Genomic DNA, 20,876 nt, shown 5'->3' with positions numbered 1-20,876 from the left:
AGCTCAAATACGAAGTTGAAAAGATTTTTTTAGCTTAGATTTTCCCATTAAGAGTAAATAAAATAGTTTTGTTTTTTTTAAAAAAGAAGATGTATCGATAGGAATTAAGAATACTAAAAAACCTCATTAAAGATAGCAGGCTTATATACAAGTAAGTACGACGGACACATTAATAGACTCGCCAGTGGCACTCGAATCAAAACAGAAGGCACAATCAATCAGAAAGTCGAAGAGCATTGAAATCTGGTTAAGCTTCTGGCTTTCTCTGCGGAGTAAAACACATAAGAAAGCAAGAAACAAAACGACACAGGTCTTGTGTACACATTATTTCAAGTTCATAATTTAGTACGTTATTCAGTAACTAGACCGTATGGGTAAACAATTAATACGTAAAAGTCACGTGATCACACACTATAGTCTTGTTGGACTGAGATAACACGAAAAGTATTTGGTAAGTTTATCCATACAAAAAGTTATATTTATTATATACTTTTTTTCATAACAAAATGTTTCCTTAATTAATAGTCAAAGGGAAATCTGACATGTTATCACTGATATGCAGTGTATTGAATGTGTCATAAGAATATAATATTAATAAGTCCACCTTTTCAACCGGATCGATATTCACGATGACGACCTACATGTATATATTATATAAACCTATCCCGTATATATTGTATTAATCCTATTAATAATATACTTTATGATTCATTGTGTTTATACTAAAAAAATGGATTATAACTTAACATATTGATTTGAGTAAATTATATATTTGATCATATTTTACCACGTTCGATCTAAACACGGAACTTTTTATCAGGCTATTAATAGTTCATTTTCTTGACAAGTAATAGCTTTTCTAAAAATCAAACCGTACAAAGTATGTTTTGCTCCTTTCATAAAACAATATGCTGTATCTATGTGAGCCATTTAATTCATAAAGTAGAAGGACATAGAACGTATACAATCTTACAGATCTTTGGACTGTTTAGCATCATCATCTGTTTCAGTCACCTCAAGAGCGGATAGTTTCATTAGTAACTCTGAGTTGAGAACAGTATGTCAATATATATGTTCCTGCTCTGAGGCCCAATCTTGATTGCTATTAAAATAGAAATTTATAATTTGGAAAAAGGTTTTCAAATTCAAATTGAATTAAAAAGGTACTAATTCTATATAAACAATGATAACGGACTAAAATACATCTATAGTTACAAAAGAGACATTTAATAACAGTTTAACCAGCATATAACAGCACCAAATTGATTGAAAATGATTTCAGTTTCAATAAATGATGAATGACGTTACAGTACCCAAATTGCATCTATTCAGCAAAAATAGCAGTGGAAATCTTACAAGTTTTCTTTGAGACTGAACAATTTGTATTTTTGTCGAGCCTTCGACTTTAGTCGAAAAAGCGAGACATAGCGATCCTACATTCCGTCGGCATCGTCGTTGTCGGCGTTGTCGGCGTTGTCCACAAATATTCACTCTGTGGTTATTAAAGTTTTTGAAATTTTAATAACTTTCTTAAACTATCCTGGATTTCTACCAAACTTGGACAGAAGCTCGTTTATGATCATAAGATAGTATCCAGAAGTAAATTTGTTAAAAAAAAATTTCATTTTTACCGTATTTTACTTATAAATGGACTTAGTTTTTCTGCCAGGTAACAATACGTTTACTCTGTGGTTAAAGTTTTTAAAATTTTAATAACTTTCTTAAACTATCCTGGATTTGTACCAAACTTGGACAGAAGATTGTTTATGATGAAAAGCTAGTATCTAGAAGGAAATTTTGTTAAAATTTTGTACCGGTTTATCCGTATTTTACTTATAAATGGTCTTAGTTTTTCTTCCAGTTAACATTAAATACAGTCTGCAGTTAAAGTTTTTAAAACATTTATTAGATTCATAAACTATCCTGGATTTATACCAAACTTTGACAGAAGCTTCTTACAATCAAAAGATAGTATCTAAAGGAATATTTTTATTGATTTTTTTCCTCATTTTTGTTGAGCCTGCGATTAACAGCAAAAGTAGGCGAGACACTGGGTTCCGCGGAACCCTTACGAATTTTTATGAAATTATACACGTCTTTCAACATAGGTAAATATATTTAGATATACACAAAACGTTCACAGTATATACCGTATCAACAAATATAGTATTCACTGGAAAAGGTAAAATCTACGGAAATGTCATCTTTTAAAAATGAGCAAATAAAATATGTTACATCCATTTCATAAAAAAAGAATAGTAAGCATGGACTAGTGTCAAATTGTTCTAATAATTTGAAGATATAAAGCAAAACATCTGTTATTCCAGTTTTAAGGATGTGAATTTAAGCATGGATGCAATTTGGTTACTTCACATTACAGAATCATGGATCGTTTGGAGGTCGGTTCAAACCCATTTTTCTATGATTCAATATGGATTCAAAATTAAATTGGTGTAACTATATAGTAAATAAGGATACTTCTACAAAACAAACACAGAATGGAAACTTTTGTCTGGATCATACATATGTAACAAAACGTAGGTGAAGAAACTGTCAAAATAGGTGCAATTTGGATACCCTCATGTTGGACATTTCATTTACCAAACCGCTTGGGGTGGACTATTAGTCTTCTAGAAAATCATTATTTCAATAGTCAGTACTTCAGGACTGACATGATTTCTTATATAACTTTCCTAAATTGTCGGTTTATAAATTGATAAATTATTAAAAATCTAAGGTTCTAACTCCTTCAGGTAAAGTTGACCTTAGATGGATTTGACTTTCATTTTTAGGTCCTTTTTGGTCATATAGCTCTTTGATTTTATCGGTTCTTATACATCCTTGGCTTTCAAAATATTTGATTTCGAGAATTCCTGGAGGTAAATCCAGAAAAGAGCTTCGGTTGCATAAAGTTTATATTTAAGTGTTTATTTTCATTTTGTTTTAGACATTAGGCATACAGGGAAAATATTAATATATTAGTATGGCGACAGGATGTGATTTATTCACTTCAGTAGAAAATGAACAGACGATTACAGAAACAGATGATTTTTCACCTCTGAGTTCAGCTGGTTCTGTAGATAGCGGATTTACTGAAAATGAAGAAGGATCAAATGGCGTGCAAGACATTCATAAAAAATGGGGAAATTGCCCACCAGACAGCAGCTTGTTACCTCCATGTCGAGTATGTGAAGAAAAGGCCTCTGGATGGCATTATGGTGCTAATACCTGTGAACCCTGTAAGGTAGGTTCACAAGAAGGCAACAAGTTTCAGTTTTTGTCGCCTTTAAATGACGATTGTAAACAAACAAAAAGGTGATCATGCATCAATCTAGCATTGAGGTGCTAACACTTTTATGTGTATTTGGCAAAACCTTTCGAAACTTTATTTGGCTGTTAAACTTTTTGAAGTCGAGCGTCACTGAATGGTCTCTTGTAGACGAAACGCGCATCTGGCATACAAAGTTATAAGCCTGGTATGATGTTGATGATGATGATGATGATGATGATGATGATGATGATGATGACGATTACTACGACCACGACGATTTTGATTCTTTTTCATTTGTATGCCCTCATTCCATATTTTGTGCGCACGGAAATCATATCAATTTTTAATTTTTTTTATAAAATTTCACGGTGGTATGTTTATTTTTATTGAAGGAGAAAAACGGAGTTCCTATTGATAGATCACTAACATTCAGTGAGTGACACATATCAGTTTTTGAAAATACCGTTAGGAAGTATCTTTTTTTCGGATCATCTCGGTCTTGTATTGTACTCAGGTATACAGACTGAGCAACACAAAAATATTAAACTTGAACATAGTGGGGGAAAACTTAAATGCTCCGAAGAGATAAGAAGTTTTGGCTCAAAAAGTGGCACACAAAATAGTGAAGGGGTGACACATGTTACATTTTTACGTGCATTTTTACAGGGATTTTTTCGTCGCTGCATTGTCAAAATGAAGAAAAAAGAAGAATACAAATGCCTTAAGGACAAGAAATGTAAGCTTGGTGGTGGTAAAAGAATGTCTTGCTCATTCTGTAGATATCAAAAGTGTTTGGCAGTAGGAATGTCTCATGATGGTAAGTTTTCACTCATTTGAATTATGCAGCACTCAATCATTCGGGTCCAGATTGCAAATAAAAAAATACCCTCTTTTGTTTTTAGAGACCTATAGTTTGGCTGAATAATTGCAAGTTATATTTGATTCAATGTAATGTAAGAGAAAACAAGAATTAAGATGATGGTATGGAAACAGACAGAAAAGGAAGAGCCCTGTTTACTGTCAAATTGTTTGCGTAGAACTGTATTATAAGACTATGCTTGACACTTGTCTTTTTAGGACAATACTTTGACCTATAAATGTCTTTTTGGTTTGTGTGTCATTAATTAAGTTGCTGTCTCAGTTGCTCTTATCTCACTTCTGATTTTTTTTTGTTATTTGGATCTCCTTGTTAGGGATATATTTCTATTACTTGTGTATCTGGATGTTAGATTATTTTGATGGCTTTATTTTGCTTAAAGGTTCTATGTATGATGACTTAAGACTATTTTATAGTTTGGTTCTCATTACGGTCAATTCATTTCATATGGGTCCCACCAGTCTTACTCTTACAGTGTAAGAAATACAGTATTCTAAATTTTAAGTTAAGTTGCAGTTATTTTTATATTGCCATGTTTAACTTAATTTGACTTTTTTCAATTCCTGATAAAAAGATACTACCAATCTCCGATTAGATTTGACTCTTTGCTGGAAGAGACAAAATACTGGACAATCCAACAAATGGTACATACACAGTAAAATAAACAGACCTGTCTCAAACCGCTGATTCCTTTTCTATTGAAGTCTGTTTTAACCAAAGTTGTGTCATTTTTGTCGAGCTTGTGACTCTTTGTAGCGAAAGCGACACATACCGATTTTACATTCCGTCGGCGGCGATTTCAACATTAAGGTTCAGTCTGTGGTTTAATTTTTGGACATCAATAACTTCGTCAATCATTTTGTGAAATTTATGAATCTTGGAGGGAAGCTTTCTTTTTAATTTTTATGATGTATTTAATTGATAAATGGATTTAGTTTGTTCGCAGTTAACATCAAGATACAATCTATGGTTAAAGTTTTTCAGACATCAATAACTATGACAATCCTTCATAGAATTTTATGAAATTTGGACAGAAGCTTTTACTAATGATCAAAAGACCGTAATCATTGTAAAATTTAGAAAATATTTTTTTCTCTTTCATTTTCCGTAATTTACTGATAAATGGATTTAGTTTTTTTTAGCAGTAAACATACACCTAATTGATATTCATTCCATTCCGGATAAGTTCTAAAATTACACAACTTTTTCGTCCGGTTGAACCTATCTGGGACCCTGTTTTAACAATGCACTATGCATGATACTTTTTAATGAGATCAAACTATCAAAGTTTCCTATTGATCGCTTTCTAATTTTTTCTCTCCCTCGGCTCGTTACTGATGACCTTTGATTTTTTGCCTGTTGACCCAAACAGGAAGTTGTCTAAATGACTGTTTTTTCCGGATTGGACGAAATAGCCATAAGGTGTATTGAGATACAGTCTAAGGTTAAAGTTTTTTCAGACGTCAATAACTTTGTCAAACCTTTATAGAATTTTATGAAACACTGGCAGAAGATTTAGAGATATTGTCTGAATCAAAATTTCTATTTTTATTTTTATTTTTATATTTTTAATTTTTTTGTATTTAACTTATTAGTGGACTTTGTCTTTAAATCATGGTGTTCTCTTATTTCCTTTTGTTGCCCGTTTGGTATCTGATCTCCCTTTTTGCTTATGTTGTTTAATTATTTTAATACTGTCTGCTGGTGTTTTTACAAATTTCTTGTCTTGTCTTGATTTTATCTAAATTATATAGTCCTTCAAACAAAGTCTACTTTACTCATCAACTCATCTACTCTTCTATTTTCGTTTGTAAAATTAGCTGTATTAACTCTAAAATGCATAAATTGTGCATATGCAGGCCATTTTTCCTTAAAAATTCCAAGCTGAATTTTTTATCAAAATAATTGTCTTTTCCATCAGCTTTAAACCAGTATGGAATAATTTCTTAAATAGGGATGTAAGATCATGTAGACCACATTCTCAGTAGTTTTAATTGGCTAAAATACTTTTGTACTTGGTAAAAGCTATTCTTTTATTTTTCTCTTTTAATGAAATTATTTTCCCTTGACATTTACAGCTATAAAGATAGGACGATACACACACGAAAAACGAACAAGCAACATTAAGGAAATAAAGAAGATAAAAGTGACAGAAAAGATACAAGAAAAATCTTCTGAAATTTACGTAGATGAAAAAGAAGTTGACAGTTTAGTTGAAACTTTAATTCAAATCGAACAAGAATTTAATGGTGAATTTATTGAACTGTTTGAAGCAGATGGACTGTTGGCGTTGCAGAAGACCGTATATGTAGGTTTATACATTATTGGATAGTTCATGTTATAACTATATACATATTTTACAAGTTAATCGCCTAAAACTAATTCTTTTCTCAAGCATTAGGTCAAATTATTTCGTAAAACTTAGCAGGTGAATACTCTAATAACATATGTTATTAAAAAAAATAGAAGACATCAAGGTGCATCAAAAGGAAAGGTAGAAGAAATACAACACCATGACAAAAAATAAAACAAAAGACGAAAAGTCAAACAACAGTATACAAAACACTGAATAGTATATCATAGATTGAGCAACACGTGCCCACCAAAAAAACCTGGGGTTTAACACAGTGCTCTAGTCACATTCGAAGAATCACTAGCAAGAAAAGGAGTACGGAATAATGGCTATGACAAATGAAAAATTATTCGTTGTCGTTTTTTGGCATTTACATTCAATTTGGGGTCAACCAGATAATGATGGCTACCAAAAATGTTCAAAGTAATGACTTCGACTTAATCATGAGGAATCTTCGATTTAATTTCTTGGTTGTTATCTCCCTTGTATTTAAAAAAAATCAGAAAGAAAATGCAAGCCCTAGAATATCGTTTCAACTAAGAGATAAATACTCCATGCGAAGGTGCTGCTGGAAAGTTGGTAGATAAAAATGGAAAGACCATCGTGCAAAAGTTGAAGTTAATCATGAGGAATCTTCGATTTAATTTCTTGGTTGTTATCTCCCTTGTATTTAAAAAAAATCAGAAAGAAAATGCAAGCCCTAGAATATCGTTTCAACTAAGAGATAAATACTCCATGCGAAGGTGCTGCTGGAATGTTGGTAGATAAAAATGGAAAGACCATCGTGCAAAAGTTGAAGTCATCTCTTTTGAAAAACGTTTTGTTCTTTGCCAACATTCATTGTTTGAAGAGCTTGACACTGTTGCTACATGATGCATCAGATTTAACTTTGAAATTGTGACCTGTTGTGGCTGAACTTACCCTGCAGAACCAAACGAACGGGAGTCATACCTTTATGACGGAGAAACATCCATTTTCTATACCCTGCATTCCCTTTGAAGGTTGAGAGCATATTTTTTTATATGAAAATTACAGATAATTTTCAATAATTATTGCACATGTAAACGTGTCGTTATTTTTGAACGGCATTTTTTGAGTGTTTTGGTAGGAACTGATGTTTGATGATAAAGTTAGATATATAACGATATGCTTGTGAGTTGTGTTCAATTTATCTTAAATCAAAATAAACACCATTAGTTCTCTTTAGAATGTATGATTTAATTTCAAATTCTACAAATATTTTTGACATTATTCTTCCGTTGATTGTCCAACTATCCAAAAATTTTGTAAGCAGAAACCCTTCTTAACTATCAAACAGATCTAAAATTGAATTTAAATCAAAAGTAAGACATCATGTGAAGATTTCCCAAAAGCGACATGATTCCAAGTTATCAATTTGAAATTGGATAATGGAATTAACAGAACAAATCTTCATACCTGCATACAGAGATAATTCACATACAAACAGTACAATTCTTCATACAGAGATCATTCACATAAGCATTTATAACAAAAAATTAATGTCAGAGCTATTAAAACGCACCAATTTGAAATTTGACACACATTAGAATGCCTGTTCTCGTATAGCATTTGTTTACTCCGAGATTGTTCAGAAAAAAAAGAAAGTATGACGTTCCTCATCGTTCAATAATTCGAAGTATCAATTATTTGATGTATAAATACATTACAAGGAACAACTCGAATCCAAATTTGATATATATATCTTATGGATTTCTGGATTCGTGGTCAGATTCTAATATTTATATATTTTCGTTTTCATTTTGCAAATTTGTCCCCTATCTCGAATGGGGGCATTTGTGTACATGCACATATTTATGATTTATTCCTTATTCTTTTTAATTTTATTTTTTAGAAAAAAGTTTTCAAAACTGCAGTCAAAACAATTGGATAAACATGATAAATGATGATTAAACGAAACAGAGAAATATCATATGATCTAATTTTTATTTTTCAGGAGACATTTAAACAAAAAGAAGAAATATTTGGCAAGTTAGGATACTTACCCACACATGTTTATGACGAATTTTATAAAGCTACTGGTATAGACATTGATAATCGAAAAAACAAAATGAGTACAATTGCTTCTCATATGGATAAATTCATTAGAAACATGATAAATTTTGCTAGAAATATTCCCGGATTCAGTGCGTTGTCAACAGCAGACCAGATTGTTCTGTTAAAAGGTATTTTTATTTATCAAGTAAGCACATGCGACACAATTGAAATCATCTTAGATTTGACGAAAGTCAACATGTTGTTCCCTGTCTGTATGATTTCATGTCATACATTAGAATATATGTAAATGATCGCTTTACCTTATTTAGGAGGATTTTTTGTTGGCCGAAGCAGTCACTGAAATGGTTCTTCCTGGTGGCTTCCTTGTTTCACTCTTTTTAATGTTGACATTTTCTTTTCTAATAACTCAACATGCTTACCACGTATGTAACCCATCTCAAGCTTAGGGACACAGAAAACTAAAGACCAAACAATATGAACCCAAAACAAAAACCAGGGTAAGCGCAGGAGCTCAGGAAGGGTTAGCAGTTCCGGATCCACTTGTCCACTAGAGCCATCTGCCATAGGGTAAAGACAGGAAAGCAGGAATTCCTTAACAGTTGCCATTAATCATACTTTTTTTATTTAAATCAGTTTTGCCTCCATTTTATCTAGTCTGACCATATTTGCAGACATGTTTAGGTATTAATCTATATATTTTGTTTGCGGAAAATATATACAGTTTTACGTTTAAATTATCGTTGTATTATTACAGTTTTCTCTGACCATTTACAAAGGTGCACCAACTCTAAATTCAAGGGTAACTTATGAGAAAAATCTTGACACGTTTTTGTTTGTTTGTTTCAAAATCGTGACCAACTTTTTTTTTAAATGTATATAAAGTATAACATCTTACTTTGAAATAGCTGGATTCCATGAGTATTGGTTCCTTGAGTTCCATCGAAGGGTCAATCCAGAACTGAGAGTAATTGCACTTACTGATCATGCAAACCCTGGTATATTTGGAGCTCACCAGTCGGAAATGAGTTCTTTATTAAACCACAGAAACACAGATTATATGTTTGAATGTGCAGCAAGTTTAAGAAAGTGTAACCTTTCTGCAGAAGAGGTAACTCTTGCTAGAGGAATTGTTTTAACATTTACAGGTATATCTAATTAAAATGTAGCAATTAAAATATTAATTATGGTTTCAAAATTAAGTGTATAGTTATTTTACTAAATGGATAAAAGGGTGATTTATTGCAGTTTAGTTAACCATCACTTGTGTAAAATGGACATAAGCTGCCAAAATTCATGTCCTCCGTATTAACTTAAACTTACAAATTAGATATATCACATACAAAATATATTTATTTAAAGGGGCAATAGCTACGAGATATACAACCATACTATTATCGAGTTCATGCATTGTTCATTGTTTATTTTAGACTTTTTGTAAGTTTTACATACGTTTTAGTATGTTATAAATCAAATATGAGAATTTGAGTCAAATCATTAAAGATGAATTTGACAGCTAATGCCCCTTTAAATTTCAAAAGTCACGCGTGAAACTATTAGCAGTGCATGAAATCGAACAAAGTATCACCATTTTGGGACTGGGTACAAAATTATAAGCCTTTACAACCATTAGATTGATTTCACTGCTGAAGGTCTTTTGTCCCGAGGGTTTCACTGCTGAAGGACGTATCGTTCCCAAGGATTCCACTGCTGAAGGACGTTGGACGTCCCGGAGGGTTTCACTACTGAAGGACGTTTCGTCCTCAAGGGTTCTACTGCTGAAGGACCTTTCGTCCCCGAGGGTTTCACAATCTCAGTAGTCATCGCTTTTGAGTTGACATGAAATATCATTGATATGTTAAGTTTCTGTAAAATAATGTAAAAAAAAAATTACCAGTTAACTCCTTATATAGGAATTATTGCACGTAAATGATGATTTTTATCTTTTTTTTCGTGTTTGTCTATTATCTTGAGAACTATAAAAGATAAGGAGAAACTGAAAAAAAAGCATTCAACAAGATAAGATTACCTATTAAGTCAACAAAGCCGAAATTGTCAGTTGACTCATTTTAGGAGTTATTGCCCTTAAATAAACATTTTTTTTCCATTTTTGCCTATAGCTATTAGATTGGAGCTATTATAGAAATAGTCTGTAGAGAAACATTAAATGAAAAAATGATTGGCAAGACTAGATCTACTAATAAGTCAACATTCCAGAAATCCGTCAGTCAACTCCTGGAGTTATTGCCCTTGAATAGGATTTTTAACCATTTTTGGGCAAAAACTATAGCATATCAACTTCAAAATGCAAAAAAATGATCAGCAAAACAAGATCAACAAATAACTAAAATAGCTGAAATTGTCAGTCCACTCCTATAGCAGAAATTTTCCTTAAGTGAAAATTTTTTAACCATGTTTTGCTTTTTTGGCAAACACTATAGTTGAAAACACTGTAAACAACAAAAATGATCAGGAAAAGAGAGAATTTTAGTCTTTAAGTCATGAATTATATTCTAATCTATAATGTTGGAGAAATGTTTCTAGTTCTATGACTGCTTATAACTCATACAATCGCTTTTATATATTGTTTTGTTTGTATCCAAACTGTTTGTTATTTTCACATTTGTTGCTGAATATAGCTTTTTTGCTAATTTTCAAAATTTTTCATTAGGAACACTCAAAGTCAAACGAATGAAAGCAAAATATTTTTATAAGTACCAAAACATAAGAAGAGCTGACCAAAAGGAACTCGAAATAATAGCCAAATTTATCTAAGGTTAACTTTTGGGGAGTTGTGTTGCATCCAAATCTTTGTTTCTCTGTTGTTTGTTTTGAATTTTACTTTCAATTTGACGGATTTGTCTCCCTTATTTCATTACTGAATGTTTTACCACTGCAGTTTATTAAGACACTTGACAACAGGGGCGTGTTTTTTTGTTCTTCGGTAGTGAGCCAGAAGAGTTCCATTTCTGTTTTTTTGCATAGGGAAGATCTTCTGGCTCTCTTCCACCTCTTCTTTTTTGATAGGTAGTTTAGACGGCAGAGGCACATAACAAACATGGCGTCGTTTAGTCTAAATGACATTAATAAATTTATGAATGCAGATATATTAGAATGTGAGCTGTGTTATAAACGTTTTTATGGCCGGTATGACAGTCTTAGTAGGACATCCCTGTAGGACGATAAGCTGGATAAATATAAGAACTACTCGGACGATAACAGTTAAGGGACGACTATTTGATATTCTAGGGAAGTGATTTTGATTGATTGGTGTTTAACGCTAATTTCAACACTAAGTTGGGCTATTCCGTGGTGGTCAGTTTAAATTTATAGATGAAGGATGGGGAAGGGAAGAGGGCTTTATTAACTTTTTTAATCTGTCGCTAATTACCACAAGCACTTGTCTCAGAAGGCCCGACGTGAAAAGCATGAAAAGTGTGAGAAACAATTCAAACGAAAAAACTTACGGCTAATTATACATAACAAAATAATTTACAAAATATCAAATATGAGTCGAGACATGAACCAACGACAACAACTAAACTACATGCTCCTGACTTGGGACAGGCACACAAAGAATATGGCAGGGTTGATATAAAAACGAAGATTGCCAATGAGACAACCCTCCACAAGAGACCAAATGACACAGCAATTAACAGCTATAGGTCACCGTACGGCCTTCAACAATAAGCAAAGCCCATACCGCATAGTCAGCTATAAAAGGCTCCGAAATCACAAATGTAAAACAATTCAAACGAGAAAACTAACGGTCTAATTAATGTACAAAAAAATGAACGAAAAACAAATAAGTAACACAGCAACAAACGACAACCACTGAATTACAGGCTCCTGACTTGGGACAGGCACATACATACAGAATGTGGCGGGGTTAAACATGTTTGCGGGATCCGGCCCAAACAGCCCCCTAACCTGGGACAGTGGTGTAACAGCACAATAACATGTTTGTGAGCGCTCAACCCTCCCCGAAGCTGGGACAGTGGTGTAACAGTACAATATAAGAACAACCTGCACAAATCAATTGCAATTAGATTAACTCAAAAGATCAGTACGAGACACACAAAAAAAAACTTACATTAAGACAATAGACAAAAAGCACCGAAATAAGAGTATTTGCAATTACTGGAAGTTTGTTCAAAGCTAATTACAACTATAGTACTGAAATAAATCTTGTTCTCCCAGACTGAAGTATCAATCAGTACACAACCAACGGATTTATCAAAAAAAAAGAAGAAGAAAAAAAAACAGTGAGAAATGTCTGGTATACATTGTATACTTGCTTATAGATCCATATACAATGAAAATTTTTGAAAAGTGGTGGTCCGAAGGTTTTGACCATCGAAATTATGCAATAGAAATAATAGTTAGGACCAGAAGATTTTCTTCAAGGACCACCAGAGAAAAATGATTTTGAGAACTTTCCGATATTTTTGCTTTATACAAAAATAATCCAGTTTGGTTACTTTAAAAAAATTGGATAGACAATATGTCCTTTTTGATCATATTCGAGACAAACATTGACGAATTTTTGTGCAGTTTAAGATTATACTTAAAAATCAAATAGTAGGGTTTACGCCTGATTTGTCTAGCAAAATTGAGTTAGAGGAAAGAACAAAGAAAAATGTCACGAACAGAGCACACTTTTACAGTCATGTCTACCGAACGTATCTTAATTTTCTATAAAATCATCGTAAACTTCATTTAATATGTCATCCAACATAACAAAAATCTGCTATATTCGACGGCAAATTGAATTTTTGTTTTATTGATCTTCCGTAGAATATCTCCAGAAGAGGTCCAGATTCATTTTTTTGGACTCTTCACCAGAAGACATTCTGGAGATGTGCAGATGAGACCAATAAAACACGGCCCCAGATCATTTACTGATGTCATATTTTTTGGTAAAATAAAGTTATCGTCACTGAAAATATGTTCATCTTTTCCAATTCGGAAGTGCTTTTTTTGTTTTTATCTAGAACCAGTCTTTTAGGATTATTTTATTCTCTTTAATTTTTTATAAGGTTGTTTTCAATTCTTTGCTATTTGTCTACATTTTACTTTCTATTTGATTGATTTGTCTCCCTTACTTCATTACTGAATTATCCCACATTGCAGGTTTGTAAGACAGTGGACGACTGATCATGTTCTGATATCAATTTAACTTTGTTCTTTTTTGGCCTTTTTAACTTTTTTTATTTGAGCGTCACTGATAAGTCTTTTGTAGACATAATGCAGGTCTCGCGTACAAAAGTTTAATTCTGGTATCTCTGATGACTTTATTTGCTTAGTAAAACAAAGTTATCGTCACTGAAAAAATGTTTTCTTTATTCGGAAGTGTTGTTTTAACTAGAACCAGTCTTTAAAGATTATTTTATTCTCTTTAATTTTTTTATAAGGTTGTGTCTAATTCTAAGTTTCTTAGTTTTTAATTGTACTTTCGATTTGACGCATTTGTTCTCCCTCTGTACATTACTGAATCACTTGACACTACATGTTTATCGAGTCAGTGTACAACTGACCCTGAACTAATGTCATGTTTGTTTTGTAAAACAAAGTAACAACATTCTTACTTGTTATCTATGATATTATTACACCGATAACAAATTTGAATATTTCTGTATTAATATTTTTAATACAACTGGTCGTCTCCATTACAGTATATACTAGTTAAAAATGAAAGTTTTCATAGTTTCATAAAAAAAATAGATATGGTCTTTGGCAACTTTTCTGTATCGTAAAATATTATGTTTCAGAAATTTATCTCAAATTATAATGGTACTTTAAGTTTATCATACTTTAAGGATGTATTCTTCTGATGTTTCAGTCTTGTTCAGGAATATTTCCAAAACATGTGATCAATTTGACATGAAAAGCAACAAAATTTTATAAAACTTTCTTATATTAACACCTACCTATAGTTTTTTAAAGTTAAATTTATTCAGATTGGTCCACTTCAACTTAAGTGTAAGTATGGAAAAAAGTTTAATTTTGAAACTGTGATTTTTTTTCATGATATTAGCCCAAAAATAAGTAAAGAATCAGGTTAAGAAAAAAAGTTTAATTCTAGAAATTTTTGGCTCCTCAGAGGTGTTCATCCTTAAAAGTAAATGTTAGATATATTCAAAGGTGTCACCATACACTTATTTAATTTTTCCTTAGATGACGAATGGGTTTATACAAGACCTGAACTATTCATTAGTTTTGATACTTAATAATAAGATAAATGTTTCTGCCTTGTAGATCAGTGCACATTACAAGAACCTGATAAAGTGGAGAAAATCCAGTGGTATTTGGTTAATTGTTTACGGACTGTAGCAAAGAAAAGTTACAAGAACCCAGACGAAAGACTCTGGAAAATACTTGACAAGTTTACACTGCTTCGTAGCGTATCAAACTATGGACGTGAAATGGACAATATTAAAGCTCAGTGGCCTGTGATGAAAGACCACCCGCTTGTTTTAGAAATAATTGGCACAGAAATTGTGAATCAATCAAAATGAATCAAAAAGACATTCCTCATTTGCTAACCGTTAATTGTGGGCCAATCAGTATTTCATAAATTTTCTATCCATGACCAATTTTATAAAATAAAGATATACATTATTACACAAATGTATCTTGTTTGAAAGGAAAACCAATTATTATAAGCAACTTATACAATACGAAAACGATTTTATAGGAAAATATAATACAATTTAAAATTTATTTGACATATCATGTGTGAGTTTCAAAAAAAATATATTATCGTCAATTGTGCTCGAATCCAAATATCACAATTGAAGGATAAACTCTAATCAAAGATATCAGATTCATAATTTTGTATGCCAGACGTGTGTTTGGTCTACAAAAGACTCATCAGTGGATCTCCATAAAAAAACCTGGAAGGGAAAAACACAGGAAGTTGAAGAGTATTAAAAACCTAAAATTGCAAAAGTTTTTTCCAAATACGGATTAAGAAATTTATGACAGGGATAAGAAAAACCAGTTTCGATTATTCCAATAAAATATAAACAAAAAAATCACTGTCAAACTCGAAAAAAACCGCTTATTATGCGCATAAAAATTAGAATCAACGTGATATGATTAACCATCAGATTGTTTTTCTGGTTCACAAGTGAAAGTGACGTCTGAATTGAATCATTTTCTTGTGTCACCAAAAGCGATGTAAAAAGGCTATGGAGAGAAAACAACTATCCATTAAATCCTTTGATACCATTTACATTACTATTGACATAACCAACTTGCTGATATTCCTTTCAATAATAAACAGAGACAAACCCTCCAAAGATCACCAATAATTCAGTGATCTTTATTTGGTAAACAAAATCATCTAGAGGCTTTAAGGAGCCCCAATTGCTTACCTGGCAAAGATATGCAACAATAAAACCAGTTGCAGTCATCTTTCATACACTCCGTTAGATTTTGACCATGTTTGATCCAGATCCACTCTGGGAAACATTTAAAAAATAGTTAAGCGTTTATCTATAAGCAGTAAATAAAATTTTTTTAACATTTAATTTCTTTGACCATTTTGCTGTATGCTGTTTTTTCTATCAATTTTCATGATATTAGCTAAAAATGCCAAAATTAAATAAAAAATATCATTTATGGTAGATTAACTGTATACCAGATCTTGGATTGTAAAATAGCAGTACACAATCGGTCTAGTTATTTGCTTAAATCTGCAAATATTCAGACAGATTGGCAATTAATGTGTAAGACTGTTCATTTAAATAAAGAAAAATAAATGATTTATTGCATTATTAATTAGATATAAGAAGATGTGGTATGAGTGCCAATGAGACAACTCTCCATCCAAGTAAAAATTTATAAAGTAAACCATTATAGGTCACAGTACGGTCTTCAAAACGGAGCCTTGGCTCACACCGAACAGTAAGCTATAAAGGGCCCCAAAAAAATTACTAGTGTAAAACCATTCAAACGGGAAAACCAACGGTCTAATCTATATAAAAAACGAGAAACGAGAAACACTTATGAACCACATCAACAAACGACAACTACTGAACATCAGATTTCTGACTTAGGACAGGTGCAAACAAATGCAGCGGGTTTAAACGTTTTAATGGTACCAAACCTTCACCCTTTTTCTGAAACAATAGTGTAACATCACAACATAGAAAGACACACTATAAAATATCAACTGAAATAGCTTAACTCAATCAAAGGACATATTAACACCATTGAACATACACTGAACAAATAAATTTGACCTATGACACAATGTAAATACAAAATAAATAAACTAAGGGAAGAATAATAAAAGTAACATGTTATATCGGTAAGAAATGTTAAACAATTAAAGAAAAACAATATGCTCGAACAAAAATACCATCCTGTTTTAACATATTTGTTTTTTCGATTCAATTTTTCAACTTCCATATAAGGGGAGATAACTCTTATAGTAAAAATTTTATACAAGAATGATAGTGAAACTTTCATTTTTAGCTCTCCTGGCTAAAAGGGCCAAGTGAGCTTTTTTCTTCACTTGGCGTACGTCTGACAGGGTCTACAATTATTGCCCTTTTATGACTATTTTTACCATTTTTTTTTGGCATTTTGCCTTATATGATAAAAATTAGAATAGATAAATGGACACTTTAAATCACAAAAATGATCAGCAAGGCAAGATCTACTAATAAGTCAAATTTGCCGATATAGTTAGTAGACTGTCACTCTTTATAGAAGTGATTGCCCTTAAATGAGGATTTTTTTTACCCTCTTTTTTGTTTTGAGCAAAAACTAAAGAAGACAGACTAAATGATCAGCAATATAAGATCAACAAAACAGATTTTTGTCATGAATTCTATTCTTGTCTACAATGTTGGACAGTGTCCTTTGTTGAATATGCACATAGACCAAGGTGAGCGACACAGTCTCTTTGGAGCCTCTAGTTTAATTGTAGCAAGAAAACAAGTTCGGTGACAGCATTTTTATTTGCATTTTCTTAAAGCATTTTATAAAACCTATGTATCTTCTCATTTTATTTCAAAATTCTATATTATAGATTTCTTTTTATTCACAAAAACTTGTATTTTCATGAATAATCTATGCAAAATTGGGCAATTTTGGACGACTTGTAGCTTGAAAAATAGCAAAGTGACCCATACTTTTGATTACATTTTTTAAAAAAGCATGGAAAAATCTCTATTTTGTTTATAGCTCTTCAACGGTTTCGGTACTTATACATCCTCGGATTTCAAATGTTTGGCTTTGAGCGTTCCTGATGAAGGTAAATCCAGAAAAGCGCTTCGGACGCATGAAATTATTAAACGTGTTGTTTTCAATTTTTTGTATAACACCGCCACATTCTTTATGTGCCTGTAGTTCAGTGGTTGTCGTTTGTTCATGTCTGTCATATTTGTTTTTCGTTAATTGTTTTGTTATAAATTAGGCCGTTAGTTTTCTCAATTGAATTATTTCATATTTTTCATGTCGGGGCCTTTTATAGCCAACTATACGGTATGGGTTTTTCTCGTTGTTGAAGGCCGTACGGTTGCCTATAATTTCTCACATCCACTTCATTTGAACTTTGGTGGATAGTTGTCTCATTGGTAATCATACCACATCTATTTTTTTTTATAGATATCGTCATTTAAAGACAAATCCTACATGATTATTTTTCAAGATAATTGCAAATAAGCAAAAAAAAACAAAAAAACAATGTTTTACAAATACGCAAACAACGGGTAAAATCGTAATGTTAGGACAAAAAGGCATTAAAAGAATCCTTTAGTGATTTAGATCATTAATTTCAATCGACATGATTTCGAAATGACACGAGGGTCCTGACAAATTACTTATTACTGCTGGGTTTTTCAAATGCACAAAAAACTTCTTTCAAATTTATTCACGTCTATTTTATCAGCAATCATTTTTTTTTAAAATTTGGCGAGCGTGTTTTTCAACAAACAATCAATATTTCTATTGAAACCAATTTTGCTCCTCTGCTTGTCGACTTGTTCTTTAATCTTATGTGAGGCAGACTTCGTAGAGGATTTTTTTTAAAGAATAATGGAAGAAAAGATCTGTTATTATCCTTTTTTTGAGTTGACGATGACGGAATTCAAGTGATGGCAAAATCTCACATTGGTCTTTTGAAGTTAATAAAACAAGGAAAAAATACTGAGGAACAACCAAAATATTTAGTCAAAAAGAATAGACAACACATGCATAATTTTTCTTTTTCAGTAAATTACATGTTATGAACTTATAATTGCCATTCCCAAAAAAATCAACAAACAAGTCAAAATTATCTTTATACTATTTGATTAAGAAATAATTCATGCACGCAAGGATTTGTATAGTCTTTTTCTGCTCTTTGGTCGGGTTGTTGTCCCTTTGACACATTCCCTATTTCCATTCTCAATTTTATTACTATACAAATCCTTGATGCAAGCCATAGATTTGTTGAATTCTCACATGGCCGGGAAGTTGTTTTTTTAAAATTTTATCCCGATTGTAGGGATAATATTAAAGAATATGACGGCCCAGGCCAGAAGAAAATGCCAACAAATTTATGGCTTGCTTGAATGATTTAGATTCTAAACATAACATATAATTTAAAATGTTATTTTTATATATTTTCAAACAAGGGAACCCATTGGAAATAAGCTATACTATGTAAGCTTTTATGGGATATCCCAGGCTTCTTTCTAAGCACTGTTTTTAAAATATATTATGATGCTATTTTAAAAGTATATATCTCAGTAGCATGAGTTCGAATCCCGGCGAGGGAAGAACAAAACATTTGCAAAAGCAAATTTACAGATCAAACATTGTTGGGCTGATGTTTAGAGGAGTTGTATATACAGAATGTACACAGCCATGTATCACAATCACTGCTGGTGATCCGATGGATAAATCTGTTGTAGAGTTGTCACTGTTTCAGACGTACTTATACATATAATTATTTCTGTGACTGTATCTTGCATTAATTTGTAGGATCCTTTACAATAGATGTTTCAGCTGATCTGTAACAATTCCATCTTCATGCCTTATATATCATGTACTGTATTACGACGCTAGATTAAAACTGACGAGGAAAGGTAACACCCGGCCATGCACCGAAAGCTTTATTACAGTGAAGCCTAGGTGGTCGAGTGGTTAAGCGCGTTGGATACGGTGCAGGCGATTTGGTGTCACGATATCTCAGTAGCATGAGTTCGAATCCCGGCGAGGGAAGAACAAAAAATTTGCGAAAGCAAATTTACAGATCTAACATTGTTGGGCTGATGTTTAGACGAGTTATATATATATATATATAAAAAGTCTAAATTGAAAACAACGCTCAAACCTATGATTGCGTTGGATAAAAACCGCAACTTTTATACGTGTGCATGCAAAACAAATTTCATGGTAGAGAGGTCTAAATACAGCACAAACAACATTTTCTAAAAGACCAAAAAAGTGAAAAAGTATATTTAAACAAAACGCATTTGACTAACAGGTGGAACAACGGATGTTCTTAAACCCTGATGACTGCCATTGGCGATTACCAAATAAATGGATTACAAGATGTAACAAAATGGATCTTTATTATTAATTTAATACCAAACAGAAAACAATAAACTTGCGGAAAAGATGGTATACCGCAAACATGAGGTGCAAAAATTTGTACACCATATCCGGATTTCGACAATTAATGTCTCTTCAGTGATGTTAGGAATCGAAACGGTATTTTGGAGGCCATATAATTTACCTCAATTTAGGATAGACTCTTGAATTTTGAAGAGTCGAAATAGGATGAACGGATCATATAAACCCGAAGGCAAATATAATACAAGCCCAAACGAAAAAATATAAATAAGTCATATATATATATTATTCTTTTGTCTTGTGAATTTTTATATATGTGCTTGAATTTGCCTGAATAAAACTATACTATTATACTATACTAATGGGACAAATACGGCAATTCAAAAGACTGAAGCGAAGGTAAGTGCGCCGTGCGTGTAGCTGTTCTATTTACCCCCTGTAGCTAAAAACTACCAACAATTACATAGCTTGCACGAATTATTTCTTAAAATGCCTCTAGAAAAAAATGTGTTTAATACTTAAAATTTTCAACCCAAACTTTAGCATTTTAATACATTGTTTTCCATTGGCTTCTATTTACCATTAAAATCCACACTTGACATGTCGTAACTAAAGAGCGAGCCGCCATATTGACAAGTTTGCTAAAATCCATTAATGAGTGATTAACGCTATAAATCAACTAGAGGCTCTAAAAGCCTGTGTCGCTCACCTTGGTCTGTGTGCATATATATCAAACAAAGGATACTCCAACACTGTAGACGAGAACA

At 32.2% G+C, this 20,876-nt stretch overlaps 1 protein-coding gene across 1 annotated transcript; it reads left to right on the top strand.

Annotated features, from left to right (window-relative positions):
• Window positions 1-378: 378 nt before the first annotated feature.
• LOC127704556 (nuclear receptor subfamily 1 group D member 1-like) lies at window positions 379-15,165 on the top strand. The gene is made up of 7 exons (XM_052208646.1): window positions 379-451; window positions 2,948-3,244; window positions 3,938-4,088; window positions 6,227-6,456; window positions 8,477-8,705; window positions 9,444-9,683; window positions 14,794-15,165. The coding sequence occupies exons 2-7, from the start codon at window positions 2,984-2,986 to the stop codon at window positions 15,051-15,053; spliced, it is 1,371 nt and encodes a 456-aa protein (XP_052064606.1). The 5' UTR covers window positions 379-451; window positions 2,948-2,983; the 3' UTR covers window positions 15,054-15,165.
• Window positions 15,166-20,876: the final 5,711 nt, after the last annotated feature.

The sequence above is a fragment of the Mytilus californianus genome, unplaced genomic scaffold (assembly GCF_021869535.1).
Source record: "Mytilus californianus isolate M0D057914Y unplaced genomic scaffold, xbMytCali1.0.p SCAF_6, whole genome shotgun sequence".
NCBI lineage: Eukaryota > Metazoa > Mollusca > Bivalvia > Mytilida > Mytilidae > Mytilus > Mytilus californianus.
This window is presented reverse-complemented; position numbering and strand designations above follow the sequence as displayed.

What these genes read in the sequence shown, in the direction of transcription:
- LOC127704556 (XM_052208646.1), top strand. Translation starts at nt 2,984, where the DNA reads ATGGCGACAGGATGTGATTTATTCACTTCAGTAGAAAATGAACAGACG. An exon ending in ATACCTGTGAACCCTGTAAG is followed by an intron (nt 3,245 to 3,937) that starts GTAGGTTCACAA and finishes GCATTTTTACAG; the next exon opens with GGATTTTTTCGTCGCTGCAT. An exon ending in AATTGTTTTAACATTTACAG is followed by an intron (nt 9,684 to 14,793) that starts GTATATCTAATT and finishes TCTGCCTTGTAG; the next exon opens with ATCAGTGCACATTACAAGAA.